Source organism: Hydra vulgaris, chromosome 11, assembly GCF_038396675.1.
Source record: "Hydra vulgaris chromosome 11, alternate assembly HydraT2T_AEP".
NCBI lineage: Eukaryota > Metazoa > Cnidaria > Hydrozoa > Anthoathecata > Hydridae > Hydra > Hydra vulgaris.
Genome location: NC_088930.1, coordinates 26,297,729 through 26,320,000, shown reverse-complemented (window position 1 = coordinate 26,320,000; position 22,272 = coordinate 26,297,729). Strand labels below are relative to the sequence as shown.

The 22,272-nt window shown below is 29.8% G+C and overlaps 1 protein-coding gene across 1 annotated transcript; it reads right to left on the bottom strand.

The window, feature by feature from the left end:
• Nucleotides 1-9,758: 9,758 nt before the first annotated feature.
• Nucleotides 9,759-13,800, bottom strand: LOC136086947 (uncharacterized). Its single transcript, XM_065809449.1, has 7 exons — nt 13,500-13,800; nt 13,094-13,336; nt 12,573-12,858; nt 12,146-12,386; nt 12,039-12,045; nt 10,763-12,005; nt 9,759-10,485 (listed from the first exon to the last, which is right to left on the bottom strand). The coding sequence occupies exons 1-7, from the start codon at nt 13,791-13,793 to the stop codon at nt 9,890-9,892; spliced, it is 2,910 nt and encodes a 969-aa protein (XP_065665521.1). The 5' UTR covers nt 13,794-13,800; the 3' UTR covers nt 9,759-9,889.
• Between the last annotated feature and the right edge of the window lie 8,472 nt (nt 13,801-22,272).

Sequence of the window (22,272 nt, the reverse complement as noted above, 5' to 3'; positions counted from 1 at the left end):
TATTTTTGAAGTTGCAATAAACTTGTTTCACCGTTTCGTTTTACAAAATTAAGCTTTCGATACACCCCTCCACACATATTCTGTACAGCATTCGCATCTACTTTCTTCAAACAATACTTGATCCCTTATTTTAATTCATCAACTGAAGTAGCCTGCTAATTGTTCTTGTAAACCATTCCCATCAAAATTGACCAAAAGTTCTCAACTGGACGAAGTTCAGGCACTGCAGGAGAATTATCCGCTTTTTGTACAAAAGTGATGTTTTTTGAGATCAAGTAGCTTGTCACTGATTTAGCATAATGGGCGGAAGCCAAGTCAGGTCAAAACACAAAATTACCCTCAGGATGTGTCTTAATAAAAGGCGTTAGTCTTTTGATAATGCACTCTTTCAAACACACATTTTGTTTGACAGCAAGGCCTGAAGGAACAAAATATGGTGTTGAGATGTATCGAGGTGAAATTGCTAACCATACAAGCATTTTCTTTTCAAACTTGCCTTGGACTTGTATTTCACACCACAAGAAACTGCTTTTGGATTGCTTAACCAATAACCAACGTTTGAGTTTTTATCAGAGTGAAAAAATGTGAAGTATGATTCATCATCAGTTATGAAATCACACCCATAACATTTTCTACACAATCTGCCACAACATGTTTGTAACTTTGACACTTGCTCAGGAGTACGGGCTGAAATGGTCTGTTTTTTTTGGTAAACAATATTTGTGTGTTGCTGAATTGTATATACAACGTAAGATTGGATGCGCTTGAGCTTTCGAGCAATTTGTCGGGTGGAAATGCCAGAACGACCATCAATCATGCTTTTCAACTTGGTAATATCGGTTTTAGTCATTATTTTAGCTTTTCGACCAGAACCTACAACACGAAGTTTCGATTTGCCTTTTTCCCACATTGAAATGTATCTGTAAATGCTTGCTCTTGGGTGATTTTCTTTCAAAACATGATAGACGACAACTTTTCTACCTTCCTTGAAATGCGAATCACAATACCTGTACACACGATCAATCAAACTTTCACGCTTCATTTTGATGCAGATTAAAAAATAGTAAGAATATTTTCATAAAACTTTGCCAGCAGCAGCTACAGAGAGTGGGCTCTAAAATAGAAACAATAAATGAATCAGTGCACAAAAAAAAAAATCAAAAATTAAAACCGTTGAAAAAATCTCAAATTTTACTGTTCACCCGTTAGTTTAAAATTTTTCAAATTAATTTAATTAGATTTAAATGATAAGTCATATAACCTTTAGTTTTTAAAAAAGATAGAGCTTAATTGTGCACCCTTTGTTCTATTACTTTTAAAGTAAATATTCAAAACAAATGCTTTTTAATTTTTACGTCGAAAGGTAAATATTTTAAAGTCTTTCATTGCATGGCAAGCAGTTCATATTATATTTTGCACTGCCGACAGATAATTTGCAGTATTTGATTGCATTGTAAGAAGTTCCAAGACTGTAATCATACTGCCGGTAGATAATTCAATGTCTGTTATTGCAATGCAAGCAACTCACAACTATACTTACTTTGCACTGCCGGAACTTAATTTAAAGTCTGTAGTTGTATTGCATGCAGTTCATATTATTTTTTGCACTGCCGTTAGATAATTTGCCAGTAGATACAAAGTCTGGGTTTGCGTTAAAAGCAGATCAATTTTATATTATTTTTTGCATTTCTTGTAGCTAATCTGCAATCTATGATTGCATTTAAAATAATTCACTCTCACACTTTTTTGTGTACTGGTTGCGTGTAATTCAAAGTTTATGTAAATCAATTTGTCAATTACTACGTCATATTTGTCATTTAATTTGTTTTTTCGATTGTGCTGCCGGCAAATAACCCCTGTTTTATTTGCCGGTACTGCCGGAATTAACAGCAGAATTTTATTTGCCGGGACTGAAGGCAATTAACTTCAGAATTATTTGCCGGCACATCCGGCAATAGATCTGTTCCCAGTCCGGTTGCCGTAAACTTATTCATTATTTAGATTATAGGATTACATATAAAGTTTTATTGATGCAGTTAGCTACAAATTTTGACGAAATTTCTGGTTTATAGAGTTGTTTGTAAAAAAAAAGTTTATAGTGTTGTTTGTAAAGTAAATAATGATCTAGAGATTTTATGTCCAGAAAAAATAACATTCATTATCATTGGCGTGTTATGTAAGTCAAAAGGTTTTAAAACGAAAGCTACTTCCTGGGGATTACGTCATGAAAAAGATGTACTTGAAGCATACTTAAAAAAAATTAAAAAAATCATAGATTTATGAAAGTGACTGGGTGTGGTTTATTTGTAAATAAAGATTTACCAATAGTTAGTGTATCACCTGATTCCCTTGTTCATTGTGATTGTTGTGGCACTGGATGTGTCGAGGTTAAATGTCCTTGGACTCATCGAGGGTTAACAATTCCAGAATTTGCCGCTATCAAAGGCACATGTTTAATATTTGAAAAAAATACAATTGTACTTGATTCTCAACATTCTTATTATAGTCAGTGCAGTGCCAAATGGCTTCAACCGGTTTTTCATATTGTGATTTTGTTGTTGGAACTTTGAAAGACTTATATAGTTATCGTGTTCATTTTTCAATTGATTTTTGGCAAAGTTGTTTAAAAAAAATTGAATTTTTTTACAAAACTATTATCTTGCCTTATATGATAAACGAAGTGATCTCCAATACTGTAGAGCCTGTTTTGAATGAAACTTTGCTTAAAGTTTGTGACAATAAAATTGACGATGAAATTGATTTTTTTATTTCATAACATTTAATATTACAAAAGGTCAAAATAAGGGCTGCAACTAAAAATATTTTTTTTAATTACATTTATTTGAATTAGTTAAACATGAAATATTTTAATGTATTAAAATGTCTTGTAATTTAAATATTGTTAAGATTCTTGTAATCAACTAAAGGAGGTGCTAAATTAGTAATAGCTGCAATTATAATAAAGATATGGTCTACCAAATCAATCATACTCAGCGGTAAAGGTGTTTGCAGCAATCGAAAGTCTTTTACGCGAGCAATTTCACGGTCTACGTGAATTCTTGCTCGAGCTATCAGGGCAGTTTTAGAATTTAACTTAATGGTAAACTTCCCTTTGCTTTTAAGAAATGGTGGTATTACTAATTTAACTTTCCTTGCAATTAAAAGATCATCGATATTGAATCCTTTATCCACCATTACAACATCTCCTTCATTTAATGTGTCGAGGTAACCTGATGTTTTGACAGTTTATCGTTCTGAAGATGAACCTCTGTATGCTTGAGATATATAATTACTTAACTTCTGTGCAGTCTAGTATTGAGACCACATTATCTCCAAAAGGCTTAAAACATTCTGGGTAACAAGTTTTATTTTGCTCCCGAGTAGCTGGCTGAATAAAAATCTTAAATTCAAGTGCTAAAAAAGGAATCCAGGTACTTAGGGTGCGAGAAACAGTAGCTTTTGAAAGACCAAAACGATAAGATAAGTCTTCATGGCTACACCCCATTCGAATCTTCATTAAAGTCAAAATCATAAGATCTTTACCATTCATTTTCTTCAATGAACCAAACATTTTCATGGTGGTTGATTCGTTGTTTAGTGCGTTGTTTGAAGAATCGCAGTAGTTTGTGAGAAATGTAACATTATGTTCAAAGCGCTTTTATAAACAATCATACATTAAACCTGTTTGTATACCCGTCATACTTTTCAGTAATGTATCATTTTTACTTATTTCAGAATAAGGTAATCTTTGCGACTTTTTAATTTTTTCTTTTAAACCAATGATTTCTTCATTAAGATTTTTTATTGTTTTATTTGCCGAGTCTAGTAAGTTAAATAAATTAAGACAATCATCTTTTTTACGTAAAAGTAAACAAATATCTTCTTGAAACATCCTGCAACAAGCACTGCTTTCCGCATAAGTAACACAATATTTATGAAAATCATTAATCTCTGTAGTCCCTGTACATACTTCTTGTTTGACTGTATCAAAATGAATAGTCATGACAAAATGGGATGATGTATTGATTTTTTTTAACTTTTTTTTTGGTGGCTCTCTTATAGTCGGTGGTTTACGTTTAACTCTATCATTTGTTTTGTGGTACCCTTGCATGTATAAAGTTGGTACGTTGCATTCAGTATTGTAATAACCTGCAGCGAAATGGTTAGAACAGACTTTAGTAGATCCTACACGAGCAACAAAACTGTTTTTTTTTTTGCCGTTTCTATCCACAACAGTTCTATTTGTGGATTTGGTCCATAATTTTGCATCTTCAAGATTTTTGGGAGAATGCTATCGCAGTATGCCTACATGAATTTTAATAACATGCCTAAAAAATAATGAGCTTTGAAAAACGCTTTTACGACTCTCTGCTTAATTATGTTAGTGATACGAAATCCTAATCATTTAACACAACAAAATTTACTGCAAGTATATATCGTAGTATTATAGTTAGAAAACTGATAAGTGTGATTTCATCAAACCATCAAGTGTGAAATCATGATTTCATCATGATTGACGAAGATTACAAATAATGAACATTGTCATGTAAAATAAACTTTATAAAACTTATTGTGTATTTATTCATGAAACCTATACATTGCTTCAATGTTTTAAAATCAAAGCATTTTATACAACTTTAATTAACATTTATTCATAAGTTTTTTATTTTAACATGTGTTACTATTCATTATGCTACATAATTTGTTTTCCTTATAATATGCAAAGCTTACTTTTCTTAATCGTTTCTCCGATAGTTACGGCATCCAAAAACAGCACAATAATCTCCATTAATCTTTTTTTTACTAAAGCCTAACATTTGAATTTAGTATTTAAATTTTTATAACAAGTAACAAAAGTTGTTTTTATCTCAGCATTTGCTATAAAAGCACTGTTTTAAATTACCCCTTAGGAAGATCTAGAATGCATTGCGGCAAAAAGCATGCGGTTCCACTGGGAACAGATCTATTACCGCTTGCCATATAATATTGGTTAGTCTCTAAATTTTACCCTGCTCATTGAATCAATGTTTAACAGTATTTTTGAATAAATATTTTATAGTATTGTTTACATACAGTTCTTTTCAGATTAACCATAAATGCTAAGCTCGATACCATTAAAATGTGTTTAAATTTTAATTTTTTGGATTTTGACAATACAAATTTGTTTCCAATTAATCGAAATGTTCAAACAATGATGTAATTGCTGTAAAATGCAATGATAATTAATGCTGAGATAAATACACAGAAAAATATTTTCATATAACTATCAGTGATGAAGGGAAACATTTGTATTAGGGTATTCATTATTATAATTTTTCTTCTTCTAATCTCTTGAAGTTTTTAAGGGTTGTGCTATTATTTTATATTACTTTAATTGAATCAAAATTTATAGCTAAGTTTAGATTATTGAATAATAAGAGGAAGTAATATGTCTAATATTTTACTTTAGATGCAAGGAAATTACAAACAAATATCAAATTGGTTAGAGCCTAATGGTCATGCGATTAAAGCTGCTATGACGACCCTTTGAATCTGATAGTTACTCACTCTGAGCAATATAGTATAGTATTATGAAATCAAGTTAACTGCGGAAAATGAATTTCAATAAACTGCTCACTTTGCTTATATTTCAACAAACAACATAAGTATATTAATAATTTGAAACCGGAAGATTAATTTTTCATATATCTTCAACAAGCATTTGCTATGCAAGTGTTGAAAAAAAAATCAAATTATAAAGTAAGTAAAATAACATTTTAAAATTTTCATTTATAGAAAGCATAGAGAGTTTTCAACAAAAGCTCAAATAAATGATCATATTGCAAATATTGAAAAAGCCTCTCCATGGATAAATAAATGCAAAACAACATGTATAGAGAATGCAAAGTTTGAATGCAACTGAGAATGCAATTGTTAAGCAGTTATAATTATTATTATTTAGTTTCTTCTTGTATACTTATGGTATATGCTATGCCTGTAATCTTCTTGTATATTCACATTTTTAGAATTTATTTGTATATTCATTTAGTTATGTTTTAGTTAACATAATCTATTTAACTTAGTAATTTAACGTTAAACTGAAAGAAAAACACAATTGACATTATTTTGCAAACTAAAGTTCAACGTTAACATTTCGTTGTTGAAAAACCTGTAATACCTAATACCTTTATTTTAAGATCTTATTTTAAGCTAGATTATATTTTAGCTTAAATAACCATTGCTAATAAACACTAGCAAGTGCTTTTACTGTCTTTCTAAAAATGGTTTTCAGCTTATTTTCTGGTACAATTATGACTAGACCAGCATTATAGTTTTGAGTCAAATACAATTTTCCTAGTAGTCAATGTAAATGGCCTTTCCTTATTCAAATCATCAAACTCACAGGTTTGGCCTGTATTATGTATGTTTGACAAAGTGACACCATTTATTGTAGCATTATTTGCTGGTGATAACAAGCCAAATAATTGTGATTTTTTATATGATTTTTTGCATGAGTATGAGTTATTATTGGCAAATAGTTTTCAGTATAATTCATATAAATTCAATTACTTCTTAAGAAAAATTGTTGCAAATGTGCTAATAAAGTGTAAGCATAACCATTTTCAAAAAGATTGAGTCCCTTGAAGATTTTTATGAACTTGAAACAAGATTAAAAGACAACGGGGAGTACAGTAAATTGGTAATTTGTATTTATAATTTCTATTTTTAAAGTTTGTCTGTTTAATAGAAAGCTATTTAAACTCATCATTTTCTTGATGAACCTATTTAAATTGCTCTTACATTTTACTAGAATATGGTGTAAAAAGTAAATTCCAACTTATAAATTGAGAATTATCTTAGTGGCCGGCCCGATAGCCAATTAACATTCTGTAGAGTTTTTCACAGTCTTGTATTTTTTGTTAAATAATTTTGTCTTATATTTGGTTGAGCAATTATCATTTTGTTGCTTTTATAGAACAACTGTGAAAAACAACCAAATAAATCTAATCCTGTCTTATTCAATCATGAACATTTCACTAGACTTTAATTTATGTTTTAGCTTTGTCACCTCAAGAATGCAGGTGGAAAAAAAAGTACAAAAAATGTTATGGTCAGGTATATATTTTTGTATAACTTTCAATAATCAAACTGTTTGAATTGTGAGTAAATTCTATAAAAGAATCTAGCCCAAAGAAATAATTTAGAAAAACAATTTAATATTTATGTTTAGGGAGAACCAAAATGAATGGAGCGCTTATTGAATGGTATAAAATCAAATTTGCATACAAGCATCTAAGGTTAGTTGGATATCCAAACTCCTGTGGTAAGAAATGTTAAACACAACAATTCAACAAACCAAATCATTACTTCTATCATGGTCTAAACATGATGGGCCAAATATAACATTAGAAATGTTGCATTAATGGGAATTAATAGCACATTTCTCCTGGTGGAGCCAATTTTTTTGTTTTGGTGCGAGAAGTGCATCATAGTGCGAGAGTTAATGGTTATATAATTTTTAATGTATAAATTAAACAACTTTATCAACTTTTAAAAAGTATTTTACGAAAACTGCCCCATTCATTTAGGTTCTCCCCTACAGGTTTCAGTTGTAGGGGAGAACCTAAATTTGATGTCGAAATTTTGAGTGTTATACTTTGTGTATTATTACTCTAATGTGAGTTTATAATTATTTAAATAAGTTGCTTTAAATGATAGCTGGATCGATTGATTTCGTATAACAAAGTAGTTATTTTCCATTTATTATTTGTTATTACGTTTTTATAGAACTATGGAGAATCATGTTATGACCAAGTTGAATATGAAAGGCAGAATTCGTGGTGATATAAAAAAGGTATCATTCGAATATAAAAAGTTGTGTAAAGCAATAATTGGTATGTAATAATACATCAATGTTGTTCTATCTATTCCTTCTTCCTTACATATGTTTTGTATCTTAGTCTTTAGTTTTGTATTCTTTGTTTTGTATTCTTAGTCTTTATTCTTATTGTTTTCTTTTCTTAGTCTTTATATAAGTCTTGAACCTTGAACTTTTAAAAATCAAACAAGTAGTCAGTTATAAATAAAATATATTTTTAACTGTCATCCTGTTTACAGTATCCCATGTTGTATTTCAGAAGTCATCCAGCTAAGGCACGAGTCTTCGTCGTAAGTACAAATAAAAGTTCAAATTGGAAGCATTTTAATGTTTTCTCCATTTGTTTATGGTAGCAAAAAAAAAATTGAGGAAGCAAGTGTTTAAAAAATTATTTATTTTTGAGTTTTTTGTAAATTTATAATACAAAAGAATATATAATACATCTTTTAAAAAGTCTTTAAAAACATTTATTGAATTTTTAGTTTGAATATCCCCGAAACTTTTTTTCTAACCCTTTGTAAGGAGTTAAAAAACCTTATATTAACTTTGAATATTGATTGTAATTGTGTTTAACATTTAATGTTAATATAACTATACGGTTATATTTAAATAATAACCGTGACACAAAGCCGCGTATAAACGGCTTCGGCTCAGGGTTATATGAATATAACTTTATATTACGGGGTCGCTAATAAAGTATGTGCGCCAAAAATTTGGAAATTTGACACCCCTCCTTCCCCCTGTAGCATTCCGTACTTTTAAGTCCCCACCCCTTTGAAAAGTACGTACGTTTTTTAAATACCCCTCCCTCAAACTTTTTTTTCAATAAAAATGTTTATTAAAAAAAAAAAAGGTGGAGGAGGTACCTTAGATACTATATTCGACCCCAAAGCCCTTTGTTTGCGGCACAGGATCCCAATTTAAAAAACGTCTTCAAATATATACAAAAGTGTCTTTGAGTTCGCTTGGCCGAGAGGTTGTACTTAGATGGCGGAGAAAGTATGTAAAAAACGAGTCTTACGAGAAATTATTAATATTGAAAAAAAAGCCTAAAACCCAGTGCCGAGGGTAGGCTACCCATACCCTTTAATTGGAGGGGGGGAGCAGCAAATTTTGTGCTCTTCTGCTAACTTAAGTAGCTTTTTATTTTAGCAAAACCTAGCGGTAAAATTTCGAAGATTTTGAGACCCTAATGAAACGTCGTTGTTGTTGTTTTTTTTTTTGGGGGGGGGGGGGTCACCTACTCATTAGCCACGGCACTGCTAAAACCTGTTTTTTGTCGACTCAAAAAATAGGTTGCCTGAAATGCGCCTTACTCAGGGCCAGGACACTTTCACACATTGTGCTAACTCCAAACTTAAGTATATTTATACCTATGCCAAATGAGGAGACATTGCAAAAAATTGGTAAGGCGGAGGCTTAGGAATAAAAAACCTTGAAACGCTTGCCCCACCCCCTCCCTGCCCAAACGTGAGGGCACTAATGTATTAAAATTTTTAACTTTAATTTCTAAAACTAAACTTAATAGACCGTAGGCCAAAGCATAAAAAGGTGCTATAAAATCAATTTTCGTGGTGCAGTCGTGAGCTCTAAAAAATTTTGATGCAAATGAGCGTTTTAAGGTGTTAAGATTATAAACTAAAAATTTCTCAGTTCAAAAACCCGCAGTTTTTTCTATGTCGAGATTTAAAAAACCATTAAAACGATCTGTCGATTTTTATCGATTTTAGCTGTTAACTATTAAATTTTTTTTTTTTTTTCAGAATGTAATTGGATTAGCAATTTTGATTGGTTTTAAGAAAAATAAAAATTAAAAAATATTATTAAAGAAAAGTTTCGCACTAACGTGTTATTATCGTGTAAAAACAGCGATTTTATCGATTCATAACCGATTTAGATAGTTGAACAATATTTTAAAGTTTTATTCTTTTCGAAAAAGCCTTTTAAAATATACGTAAATACAAAAATTAAAAATTATTACTTAGAAGTAATGAATTTGGTCTATAAAAGATCATCTTCTAAAAATTCACCTTACTGATCATAACCCTCAACACCATTATCATAAACATCTTCATCGTCAGCAGAAGCAGTGTTATCACACTTTGAGCAGTTACATAGTTCTGAACACTTTAAAGCCGATTTTACGCAGGAACAGCGTTTAGTATCACAACCTGTCGTACAGTTACATTTTACAAAGTTCAGGATATTGTCTGGTGCTACTGGATTCATTAGCCATTCAATGGCGATTCCTGATTCACTAACCATCCAGCCATGGTTTTGGAAATCGTCTAAATTATGAATAGGCTTAGTTGCATTTCGCCATATATATGATTGATAGTTAACTCGTTTTATATGACATATAAGAGAATCTAAAGTTGGTGGGAGCAGTTCTTCGTCGTATATTCCGGATTTAAACAATTGATACCTCATTTCGTTCACAGAATTACAAGTAGAATTTTTTTGATACATATAGCAGACAAACTTCTCCAGACTACTTAAAACACTTTCTGAAATTATGAAGGAATCTCCTAATCGACAAAATGTTTCAAGAAACTCGGTATACTCAAAGAGGACCTTAAGGGGTTTCCCTTTACCTTTTCCCATGAACGAGCTTGTTGTGTCACAACCTGAAAAATTTAAATACTTTAGAGAAATTCATAGCATAAAATTTTATAACATATATCCTGTTGCATAATAAGAAAATAAAATCCATCCAATTGGCAAATGACCCCAAGGGTTCGAACCTGAAGAATTGTGTTTCAAACTTAAACAACTAACCTACTAAATATAATCACGAAGAACTTCCTACTAATATATAATCAATCATAAGAAAACTGAAATAAATACTAATCACTTGATTACTTGACGACTATTGATAAATACTAATCACTTAATAAAAAATACCTGTAAATGTATGAAAACCAATAAACGCCTGGCACCAATTCTTATTCCAATGCTGTATGACAGCATTTATTGAGATAATCCTTTTTTTATTTCCTATTCCAGTGAGAAAGTATAGACAACTATCTTTACAAATCGTGTTACTTAAGCTTATTACAAACACATCAGTATCCGGACTTTGAATAATGATATTTTTAATCCCGTTGGTGATGGCGTGTTCAACAATAGCTAAAAGGCGTGTATCTGCTTCCTCGTGATTGCAGTGCAAAGCAGCTACTTCGTTAACAACAACAGTTTTCAATATAGGGACGAATTGATGACAAAATTCACCATGTGTTATGTATACTGAAATTCCACAAAACAAACTAGGATCACTCAATTGCCAGCTTTGATATAAAAAGTCTACCAAATCTTCTTTGTTGCTTCCAACAGACATGTATTTTTTCCACTGCTTTGGAACTTTTTGGTTAGGGTTCATAATCTTGATTGTCTGGCTTCCCAATGAAGCTCTTTTATCTCGTTCAAGATCTTTTATGCTGACTTCTGGATATCTGTCGCTGACAAAACCAATACGAGATGATCCAAAGGAGTTTCCCATAGAAATAACTGTACACAGAAGAAAATCAGACAACTCTTTAAATGTCGGAGTGATAATTTTTAATGTCTGTAGTAAAGCCATAGCATCAATCATCAAAGCATTACCTTTTTCAACATTATCTACTATAGCATTAACAACTGGAGATTCAATTAAACTGATTAATTTGCTCTTTTGTGTTTTTACTAAACCACCAGTTGTTGTTGCAAAAGGCATTGGATATGGACGAAGAGGATACTTTAAAACTTCTCTCATCTCAACATTTCTGGATTTAGCAATTAGAATTAGTTTTGCAAACAAATCTTTTGTTTTTTTTACTGTAACTAAGTCTCCATTTGAGGTTTTAGCTGAATATTTTTTTAACATACTGGAAAATGTTACAATTTTTGATTTAGGAATGGATGAGTGTAAATCCTGTTCACTTGATAGTATTCTGGTGTTAATAAATGATACAACTTTCTCTTCGCCTGTACGCAACATGTTTCTCATATCTGTAGTCAATGGGACAGTTGCAACTGCTCCTGTAGATAAATGAAGAAGGACACTAGTTTCTAAATCAAATGGGTTTGCCATGGTTTTAATTGTTGATAGAACATCAAGAATAGCATTTTCGTCCTTTTTGATCCTACTAAGGCCAAGTCTTTCCTCTGCCTACAACATGAAATAATTGAATCTTTTACTAACTATTATTCTAAATACAGTAAACAATACAGTGTGAAGCTATGATAGTAAAGAGAGATAGTAAAGAGTATTTTATTAAAATTAAACAAAAAGTAAGAAAACAAAGTTACCTTGTATGAGATGTACTACCCGAAATGATTTCACATTGTTTAAATATAGCACAGCGTTGATGTTGAGCCATGATCCAACGATGAACAGCTGATCGTTTTCGAGTAAACCCAACAATGCCTCCTTGTGTTTTCGAATCCCTATTAAAAATTTGCTCAATTGTCTGGTCACATGCAACTCTAGAAAATCCATATTGTTCCTGTCGTTGAGAAGTCCAGTTATTGTGAATTTCATCATTAACAGCTAAAATATATTATATTAAAATAAGCAAGAGTATATTTTCAGAAATTGAAATTATATTATTGTTTATATAAAAAAATTTAAATTATGTAGTTGCATTTCGCATTATCAATGAATACACTACACATATTCTTAAAACAAAGGAAGATTACCAAATATTTATTTTAAAGCTAAATGTATTAAAGCTACCTGGATGAGTTATTGCTAATCTCTTCATTTCCACCCAGTAAGAAGTAGCATATCGCGCATAATTAACTCTATCTGTAATGAAAAACCATGGGAGCATCGATCTAACAGCTGATAAATGTAAGGCCCAATCTCCAGTGCGTGTAGCTCGTATATGTAAAAGCAAAATTTGTTTCATATCTATGTAATTATACCAAAAGTTAAATGTGGCATTTTCTTGGCACTGTATATCAACAAAATCTTTGTACCGTTGACACAGATTCTCAAACTTCTGGCTCTCAATATAATCCTGAAAAATAATTACATTTTGGTTGATTCAAATTTTTGTTTAACTATATCCCCTTTCCTTTTATGAGAAATAGTATGCAATATTTACAGCTATAAATATAAAGTGATACACAATTTTTTATACTATAATTTTAGAAAAAATTTTGCAAGAAGTTTTAAGAAGTTTTTTGTTTGTTTTTAACTTAAAGTGTTTTTCAAAAAGCCTTAAAAGGAAAAATAAAGTTTCACTAAAATACCTTATAATTGTGATAATAAAAGTCATCATTTTCTTTAACAATACATTCTCTCATAGCAGAGAAAAATTCAATGATATCACAATTGTCCTCATTCGCCAGTGAATCCAAAAATGATTGAAAGCAGAGGCGTTGAAGTGCTTCATACAATGTTTTATGACAACGCACAGATCGATTGTAATGTTTCCCTGATAGGATTCCATTAATGGAACCAGATGCCACAATTCCAGATTCAATAAATATATCCTAATAAATTTTAATAACTGTTTATGTCAAATTATATTGCAAAAAAATTCTTTAATGTTACTGTAGTATATAAGTTTCAACCTAATATATATACAATATAATATGCAATAATTATTTTTACAGTTAAAGTTGTGTTAATCTATACAAATTTCAAAAAAATTACCTGCATTCCTGCATCAGCATAAATTTTTGAGATTCCACTACAATATGACATTAACATATGGAAATCACCAAGACGTACTACAATACGACTTAAGTATTCTTCAGTCTTCCACCTAACTAACTGTATTTTTGAGTAGACAGCTTCATCAAAAACCAACACAATATGTGCTAGCTCAAGCGTGTTTGCAATTGTGATTGCTTGCTTCAAAATTTCATTGATAGTTGATATTTCAGTTACAGGTGCATCAATAACTGGTAAGTAAGCAATAGTAGTTAGCATATTTTTATCAGACATTAGTGTTTAAACCTGTCCATGAAGGTAGAATTTCTGAGCTTATAGTTGGCAACTTGATAAAACAGTAGGCCAGATCATGATTAATAAAAAGCAATTGTTCTTTGACATTTGTAGAAGGTGTCAAATCAAATAGATTATTTTGTGCAAAATAACTTTGGCTATCATATGGAACACTAAATGATGGTTTTTTTCCTATATGATATGGTTGAATCACTTGTTTTGGCAATAGAAAAGTTTTTAATCTTCTGCTAACTTGGATAGAGTTGCCAAAATTGCAATTGTATTTTTCCTGAATGCAAATTCCATGAGTAACATGAGTTGTTCCAGATCCAGAGAGAGTTTCTTCAAGAAAATCAGCATTATCATATACTAGAGTTGTGAACTTTTTTTTTGCTACATTACATGGAACAATGGTATTAGCCATCATATTTAACGCTGCTAACGCAGATTCATGACGAATGACAGTTGAACTTGATACACAATGACCAAATCCATTTAAAATGTCAATAAGCTTGCTGGATCCAGTAAGTTGTCTGACTGTCATACCGAGTGCAAGATGTTTGTATGTATTGGTTTGACCTTTTGACGAAGCATAAATAAGATCTTGTGCAATAGAAATAACTTTAAGCATAAGTGGTGTTTTAATAGAATGACGTTGATTATAAAGATAGGGTTCATCAGAAAAACCAAGAACAAGACATAAAAAGTTATATAGTACTGTTGGAACACTTTCAACACAATTTTCAATGGTAAACAAATGCGAAACTGGAGGCCAAATCCCAGTGACATCAGCTATTCCTTGAATAACCTTTCTCAACTCTAATGCCACCATGTAAAAATGGACCAATTCTATACTAATATTTCGTTTAGGAATTTCTTTTGTGTTGTCATCATAACTATTACTATCATCTTCATCTGTATTTTCAGTTGAACTATTATTAACAAAAGATTCAGCAGCAAATCCTACATTACAGTCCGATATATAAACAATTTCACTTTCAGATCTATTACTTGGTTTATGAAATACTAAATTAGGGTATTTAGAAACAAGTCTGTTCTTTAATCTAGTTGATTGGTATATTATTATATCACTACTTTCAAATTGATTTATAAAAGAAATAAACTTTTTTAGAAGGCTCTTGAGAGTCATAATTTCATTATTGTTTATAATTCTTTCCATAACAAAGTTTCTTTTCACAAAGTTTTTGAAAAGCAATATCATAATTTTTAGAAGTATCTAAATTAGGTTTTGGACATCGTTGAATATTGCGTACCTCTTGGGTGTATAAAGTGTAGCAGATTTTGTGATATCTTACCCCTACAGCAACACAGTCTTTGTCTTTTATTTGCAAGAGTATACGCTCATCATTTTTTTGCTCTGCAGCTTCACGAAGTAATCCTGCATCTTTTGTTTCTGCCAGAGTTAGATATTGCACAGATCGCTTTAGTTGCACCTAATATAAAATTTTAATAAGTAAATTAAAGAGAATTCAAAAATATACATAATATAATAGTATATTTAATAAATAAAACAATATGAGTAGCTATGCAATATTTGGTCTGTAAAGAATTGCTAAGTTATACATATTACACACACACACAAATAAATATATATATATATATATATATATATATATATATATATATATATATATATATATATATATATATATATATATATATATATATTATCAGACAATCTTACCTTGTCCATAATGTACTTCTCCACCTTTTCACAAACCAAACAAATTTCGGGTAAAATGTGAGTGTTTTTTCTATCACGATTACTGTTAGAGCTGCATTTTCTAGTGGACTTTCTACCTCTAGTGCAAAGTGTTGTTGGTGAAGTAGATCTTCTTTTATTTTTAGCTTTAGATTCATAAATTTTTTTTTCTATTCTTGCAATAAGGACTTTGTCAGTGAACTTTTGGTAACATTATAAATGATAATATGGAGAGCAAGTGCTTCCTGTTGTTGTAGCATAAAGATCCTCAAATGAAACATCTTTCCCAACAAAATTTAGAGAAACTTCAGCAACAGTTTTCCCTTCCTCCGCAAGAGAAAGCCATTTAGTTCTTTTTATACAAAAATTTTCAAACGTTTATTTAGAAAACTTATTTAACACGCCGCTGCTTCCAGTTAAATGAACAATACAGAACGGTTTGTGGCACTCGGCTGACATTTTGTTTATGGATAATGAAAATAAAATTATTTATTTTGTGTTGTTGTGTAATTTGTCGAACATCATTTTAAAGTTTTTTTTAGAGTTTATTGTATTCTGTAAAATACACAAGCAATAAATCGACAAATAAAAATATGGCGCAGAGAAATCGAAACACACGATAAGGTTAAAGTTTGAAAATTTAAAAGAGCAATAACTTAGAAACTGCGCGATTACAAGTTGAGAAATTTTAAACATCAATTTATTATACCTTAAAACGCGAAATAATTTGCAAAACGTTTAGAGCTCATTACTGCACTACGAAACTGAACGATAAAGATCGATGGCCTGTGGTCTATAAATTTATCGACAGATTGTTAAACTTCGTTGAAAAATATTGTAAATTACAAAAGTTATTATCTCTGGCAAATGGAAATAAGTAGAGATTATATTTATATATTTTTTTTAAATAGAGCATTGATTTACTTTTAAATTTCATTAAGTTTAAGTTTCTAATAGTCAAAATATATACTTTTTTTTATACATCTAATCTTATAATTAGGTATGCTACATGAAATTTTTTTATTGAATAAATTCTAGGTTGTTATATATCATTAGAAAGAGCTTCTATTGAATATTTTAAAAGTGAAAAAATTATTAAAATCAAACAATTCCACAAAAAGTTATGACGTTTTAAGTACCGATTTTAGATATATGGATTTGTTGATAAAACTGTGGTCAAAATAAAGTTTTTTTTAACTAAAATTGTTATAACTTTGTCAACTCATATATATATGCCTAAAACTTAGTTTCAATAGATAGATATAAGAATAGCCTACACATTAACACTGTCATACACCCTTAGGGTGTATCTGGTAGGCTAGAGGGGACACCCAACCTCCACCTTCACTGTCATAATATCAATAATTGATCTTTAAAAGTTTTTTTTTTTTTTTACTGCTAGTTTTTATATGCAAATAGTTGTTTTTATTTCTTTCTAGAACAAATACGAGAGGTTGATTTTTAAGTTAGGGTGTATGTGGGGTTGGGGGAAGCACCGTATTATTGAAAACACCCTATTAAGGTGTAAGACCCCTCAAAAATCATTAAAGAATCAAAAAAATTTTTTTGTGTAATTCTGACTCGAAATTTATCGCTAAACTCGAATTTGAAAACCATTTCTTCAAGTAAGATTTAGTTCTTGAGATATAAATCTATTCCTTCGACTGGGTAAATTTGATCTGCCTAGCAACACACATAGCAACAGGTTTTTAATCAGAATTGCAAGCTATTTATTTTTTGTCTAAAATTTTGTCTGGTGTAATTAATCAACTATGTTGTAGACAATCAGAATTCAATCTTTCAGAATGTTTCCTCAAAAAAAGGACTCAACTCAATGTTTAATATTTGCTGCTCTAACTGCAATGAAAAAACTGTACTTTTTTTTTACTATTTATTTTGTACTTCAAAGAAATATTCTGGGAAAAAATTTTGAATGTAAATAATATAATAGTTTATTCAATGCGTCATAAGGTCAAGTTATTTCAGGATTAGAAAAGCTTACATCTTAAATGAACATTCCTAAACCTATGATGAAAAATGATTACAACAAAATAAATAAATCTGTCTCTGATTGTGCTAAAATTGTTGCAAAAGAAACAATAGTTGACGCTGTTAAAGAAATTTGTCAATCTTCTTCAAATGTTGTTGACACTGCATTATCAGCTGATGAAAGCTGGTAACATAGTGGGTTTTCTTCATTAAATGGAGTTATTACAGCAATATCAATGGCCACAGGTAAAATTCTTGATTACGAGCCAATGAGTCGGTCATGCAAAGCACGTCGTCTAAAATTAAAACTTAAAGAAAATAATACTTTTGGATTTGAGGCTTGAAAGTTATCACATGTTTGTAAATAAAATTATCGTGGCTCTGCTTCTGGCATGGAAGTAATTGGTGCACAAAGAATATTTGGTCGTTCTATTTCACAAAGTAAAACATAAGGTATGTTAACTATTATGGTGATGGCGATTGTAAAAGCTTACTCTTTATTCCTGGTATATATACTCTTCAAGGCTGTTCAACCATAAACAAAAAGCGTTTAATTTTCATAGAGTATTAAAATCGACCAACATTTAAAAAGCGAAAACAAGTTATTCGTGGATGCAAAAAAGAAGAAGATGACTCAGAGAATGACCAAGATGGTTATCTATATGATTCTGGTTCTTGTTCTTATGAACAACAGATTTTAAATTGAGTATTTGACATTTTTATTTGGTAAAGTTGTTAATGTAATATTTAAATGCTTTTTTCTCAAATTATCAATTTCTAACCTCCTGGCCATCTTATCTCATTAACCGTATGTCAGATTTGCATGAAATTTTCGCCAAATTTTATTGCATCTAGTTTTACAATTGGAACTAAAAATTTTACAATACTGTTTGGAGTTTTTGATTTATAGAAGATTTAGTTTACAAGAATGCATTTTTTTAAATACGCCATTTTGAAAAACTCAGCATAGCTTAAATACTTTGGTTTTTAGAACAATTTTAGTTCAGTTTGTAGATTACTATGTTGTTAATCATTACCAAAAAGTCATATTCTATATGCTTTCGGTTACTGAGATAGAATGGCTGGGGTGGTCTCAACATTTTTGGGTGTTTTAAGCTAATTTTATTAGTTGCCATTTTACTTCGTAACCATGGCAACTAAAAAATTTATTTTAGATTTTTTAAAATCTTGTTATATAGTTGTTTCTCAGAATATACTTGGTTTTTTATTAGAGAGATTTTTTCAATAAACAATTTTTTGAGGGGTCTTACACCTTAATAATTTTACACTAGTAGTAATATTATTACTAATAATAATAGTATTACTATTAGTTTTAGTGTTTCCATTCAAAAATCAACAAATAAATTTCAAAATGAAATTATTAAAATTCTTACAATTTAACTTTTCACTCATTTTATCTAAATAAAGCAACATTATAAAATTATTAGTTATGACAGCAATAATATAAACAAACAAAAATATAAACCTTTTTAAGTTAAAAAGATTTATATTATTGTTATTTAATATTAATTTATTGTTATTGTTCTAAAAATATAACAATGTGATTATCAATAATAATAAAATTTAAACTGCAAAGAATTTTATCTCGTACTCCCCCCCCCCTCCCCGCAAATGATTAAATAAAAAGGAAATTAGGTACCAAAATTGTGCACCTAAATAGGATATCACCGCCTCTGAATCTGGCAACGAAATTTAGCAGGAACATAAAAAATGTGCTAACTCGAGTGTCAGAAAAATTGAGAGTTTGTCAGGCTTTATCTTCAATAATTCCTTGATGCAGAAAGTAAAAAACCGTTTTGCCAAAACTTTTGAATATCAATATAGCTACTTATAAAGTTCATTATTTTATTCAGAAAACACATATTATTAAAGTTTATTCATTCAAGTTTTTAAAAATATCTATGTTGGTATGAAATTCCGAAAAATAAATCAACATAAGTCTGCACAAGATTATAGAAAAAAGGAAATTAGGTACCAAAATTGTGCGCCCAAATAGGATATCACCGCCTCTGAATTTGGCAATAAAATTTGGCAGGAATATAAAAAATGAGCATACTTGAGTGTCTGAAAAAGATAGAGTTTGTCAGGCTTTATCTTCAATATTTGCTCGATAGAGAATGTAAATAACAGTTTTGAATAAACCCACTTATAAAATTCGTCATTGTAATCAGAAGACACATATTATCCAAGTTAAATCATTCTATTTTTGAAAAAGTATCTATGTTTATATGAAATTCTAAAATACAAGTCAACAAAATTTGGCACAACCTCTATCTCTAAAATCAATCTTCAAAAATCGTTGAACAAAATTTTAGCACATTTATCGGTTCCGTAAAGCGCGATTTCCGCATACCTATTATAATCACTTTAGAGAGTTGATCAAACAAAATTTATATAAAGCTATTTAAGCTGTAAATAGAAGCAGCTTAAAAAAAAAAGCTAACAAAACTAACTGAACTTTAAACTTAAAAAAAAATCCAATTATACTAGCAGTGATGGGCATAGTTAACTAATTTTTTAGTTAGCTTTTAGTTAAACTACTTTTTTTTAGTTAAATGCAATAGTTAAACTAAATTTTTTTATTTAAGTTAAACTTTTAGTTTAACTAACTTTTTTCCTAGTTTAGTTGAAAAAGTTTAACTAAATTTTTATTAACTAAATTTTTTAAATATCGCCAAACAAATCGTTCTATTTCTATGCACCACTCACCTGACCAAGAACTCCAAGGATTCTGTTATTACTATTTTTATGTATTTATTTATTTAGTGCATGAACTGGACTTTTCAACATCATTTCCGCTTGGTCTGCTAATATCATAAATTCAAACTGTTAATCTAATAATCTGTTATTGTTATTGATAACATGAACAGCTTACTTGTGAACATATGCTACAAAGATGTTAAACTAAAAAGTGATAAACCGGATGAAAAAAATTTTAGGGCTAGTTGTCGATACTGTATCAATAAAACGGTTAGTGGAAACATAAATTCATCAACAAATTTTCTCGATCACATCAGAGTAAGTACCATACAATTACAATTAATGAAAGTTACTAGGCTGATGAAACCTTGGACCACTTACTGTTTCTAAGATCGCGTTTGATCACTAGTGACTGAACTTTTTTTAATTTTTGAAATAAATTGGTTTGTGCGCAAAAAAGTTGAACTTTAGTTAACTATTTCTAATTAGTTTAAGTTAACTACTTTTTATAAAAAGTTTGTAACTAAAAGTTTAACTACTTTTTTTTAGTTTTAGTTAGTAGTTTAGTTAAACTATAATAAAAAAGTTTGTGCCCATCACTGTATACCAGTAAATGGTAATGGATAAAGTTTAAGTTTCTATTAGTAGCAATAGATAAAATAAGAGTTATGTTAAAATATTAAAGCATCCACTGATCTTATTATAATCTTACACTTCAAAAACATAAACGTTTTATATATATATATATATATATATATACATATATATATATATATATATATATATATATATATATATATATATATATATATATATATATATATATATATATATATATATATATATATATACACATACTCACATATTTATATATATGTGTATATATATATTATTATTATTATTATTATTGTATATATTGTTTTATTATATGTATATATAATAAACCTAATTGTATTAATAAAATAAAAGAATTTTTAAAAGAATTTTTAGAAGCAACAAAATCTAAACTTTCAAAAAAAAACTGTGTAAAAAATCAAAATAATTAAAAGTTAAGGTAGATTAAAGTCAACATAGATTAAAATATTTTTGTTTCAGCTTGGCTTTTGAGTATCTAATTTTGTAAGTTTCTTGTCTTTCAATTTCTAAAGATATCTTGCCTTGCGTAAAAGATTAGATTTTTTTATTTCTTCTCTTTCTGGGGTGTCAGTAAGAATCTTAGATTTCCCACTTTGCAGGAAAAACCTGCATCAATATTCCTGGCAATATATGTTGTAGTATATGATGGTGTCACTATGCCAACTTAATTATGTGTTGTTATTGTTTTTCCTGGATTGCATACAAACCAATCATTCTAAATGATAGACAGTTTTTGCTTGAAAGGACCATTAACTGCCGCATCCAAGTATTGCATTTTATGAGGGCTTTCATGATTATCCATTAAGAGTAAAACAGGATCCTCTTTCAAACATCTGAGTAGTTTTTTTATATGTTCTAGAACCTTTAAAAATAATGGCCCTGTCATCTAGCCACTTGTTGGACTGTTTGCATAACCAATACAACCAGGTGGTCTTCCTTTTATCATGGTGTCATAAAACCGTGCTCTTGAAAATATGAAGACAGGTGGAAGGAAATTTCCTATGGCATTTTCTATACCACACATAGTAATAAGTTGTCCACGTTCAGCAGACACACGCTGTCCTACTTGTTTTGTTCCACGTGATGCTATGACATGGAGTGCTTGTACTACTGTCATAATGCTGGTTTCGTAGATATTATAAATTCTATCAGGAGTGAAACTCTACTTTTTTTAAACTTTTTCATAGTTATCAAAAAACTGATTTACATTGTGCTGATTGAAACTTGTTGAACGAGACAAACTTGTATTTTCAGGTTTTCTAAGTAAAAGTTCTTGGTGATGTTTCATGAAACCTTTCAACCACACTATACCAGCTTGTTTATTTTCCATCCATTTACTTGGGCATTTGCAAAGTTTCATAATGAAATGCTAATTTTCTTGCTTGTTTCTATGTGAAGCCATAATTCATT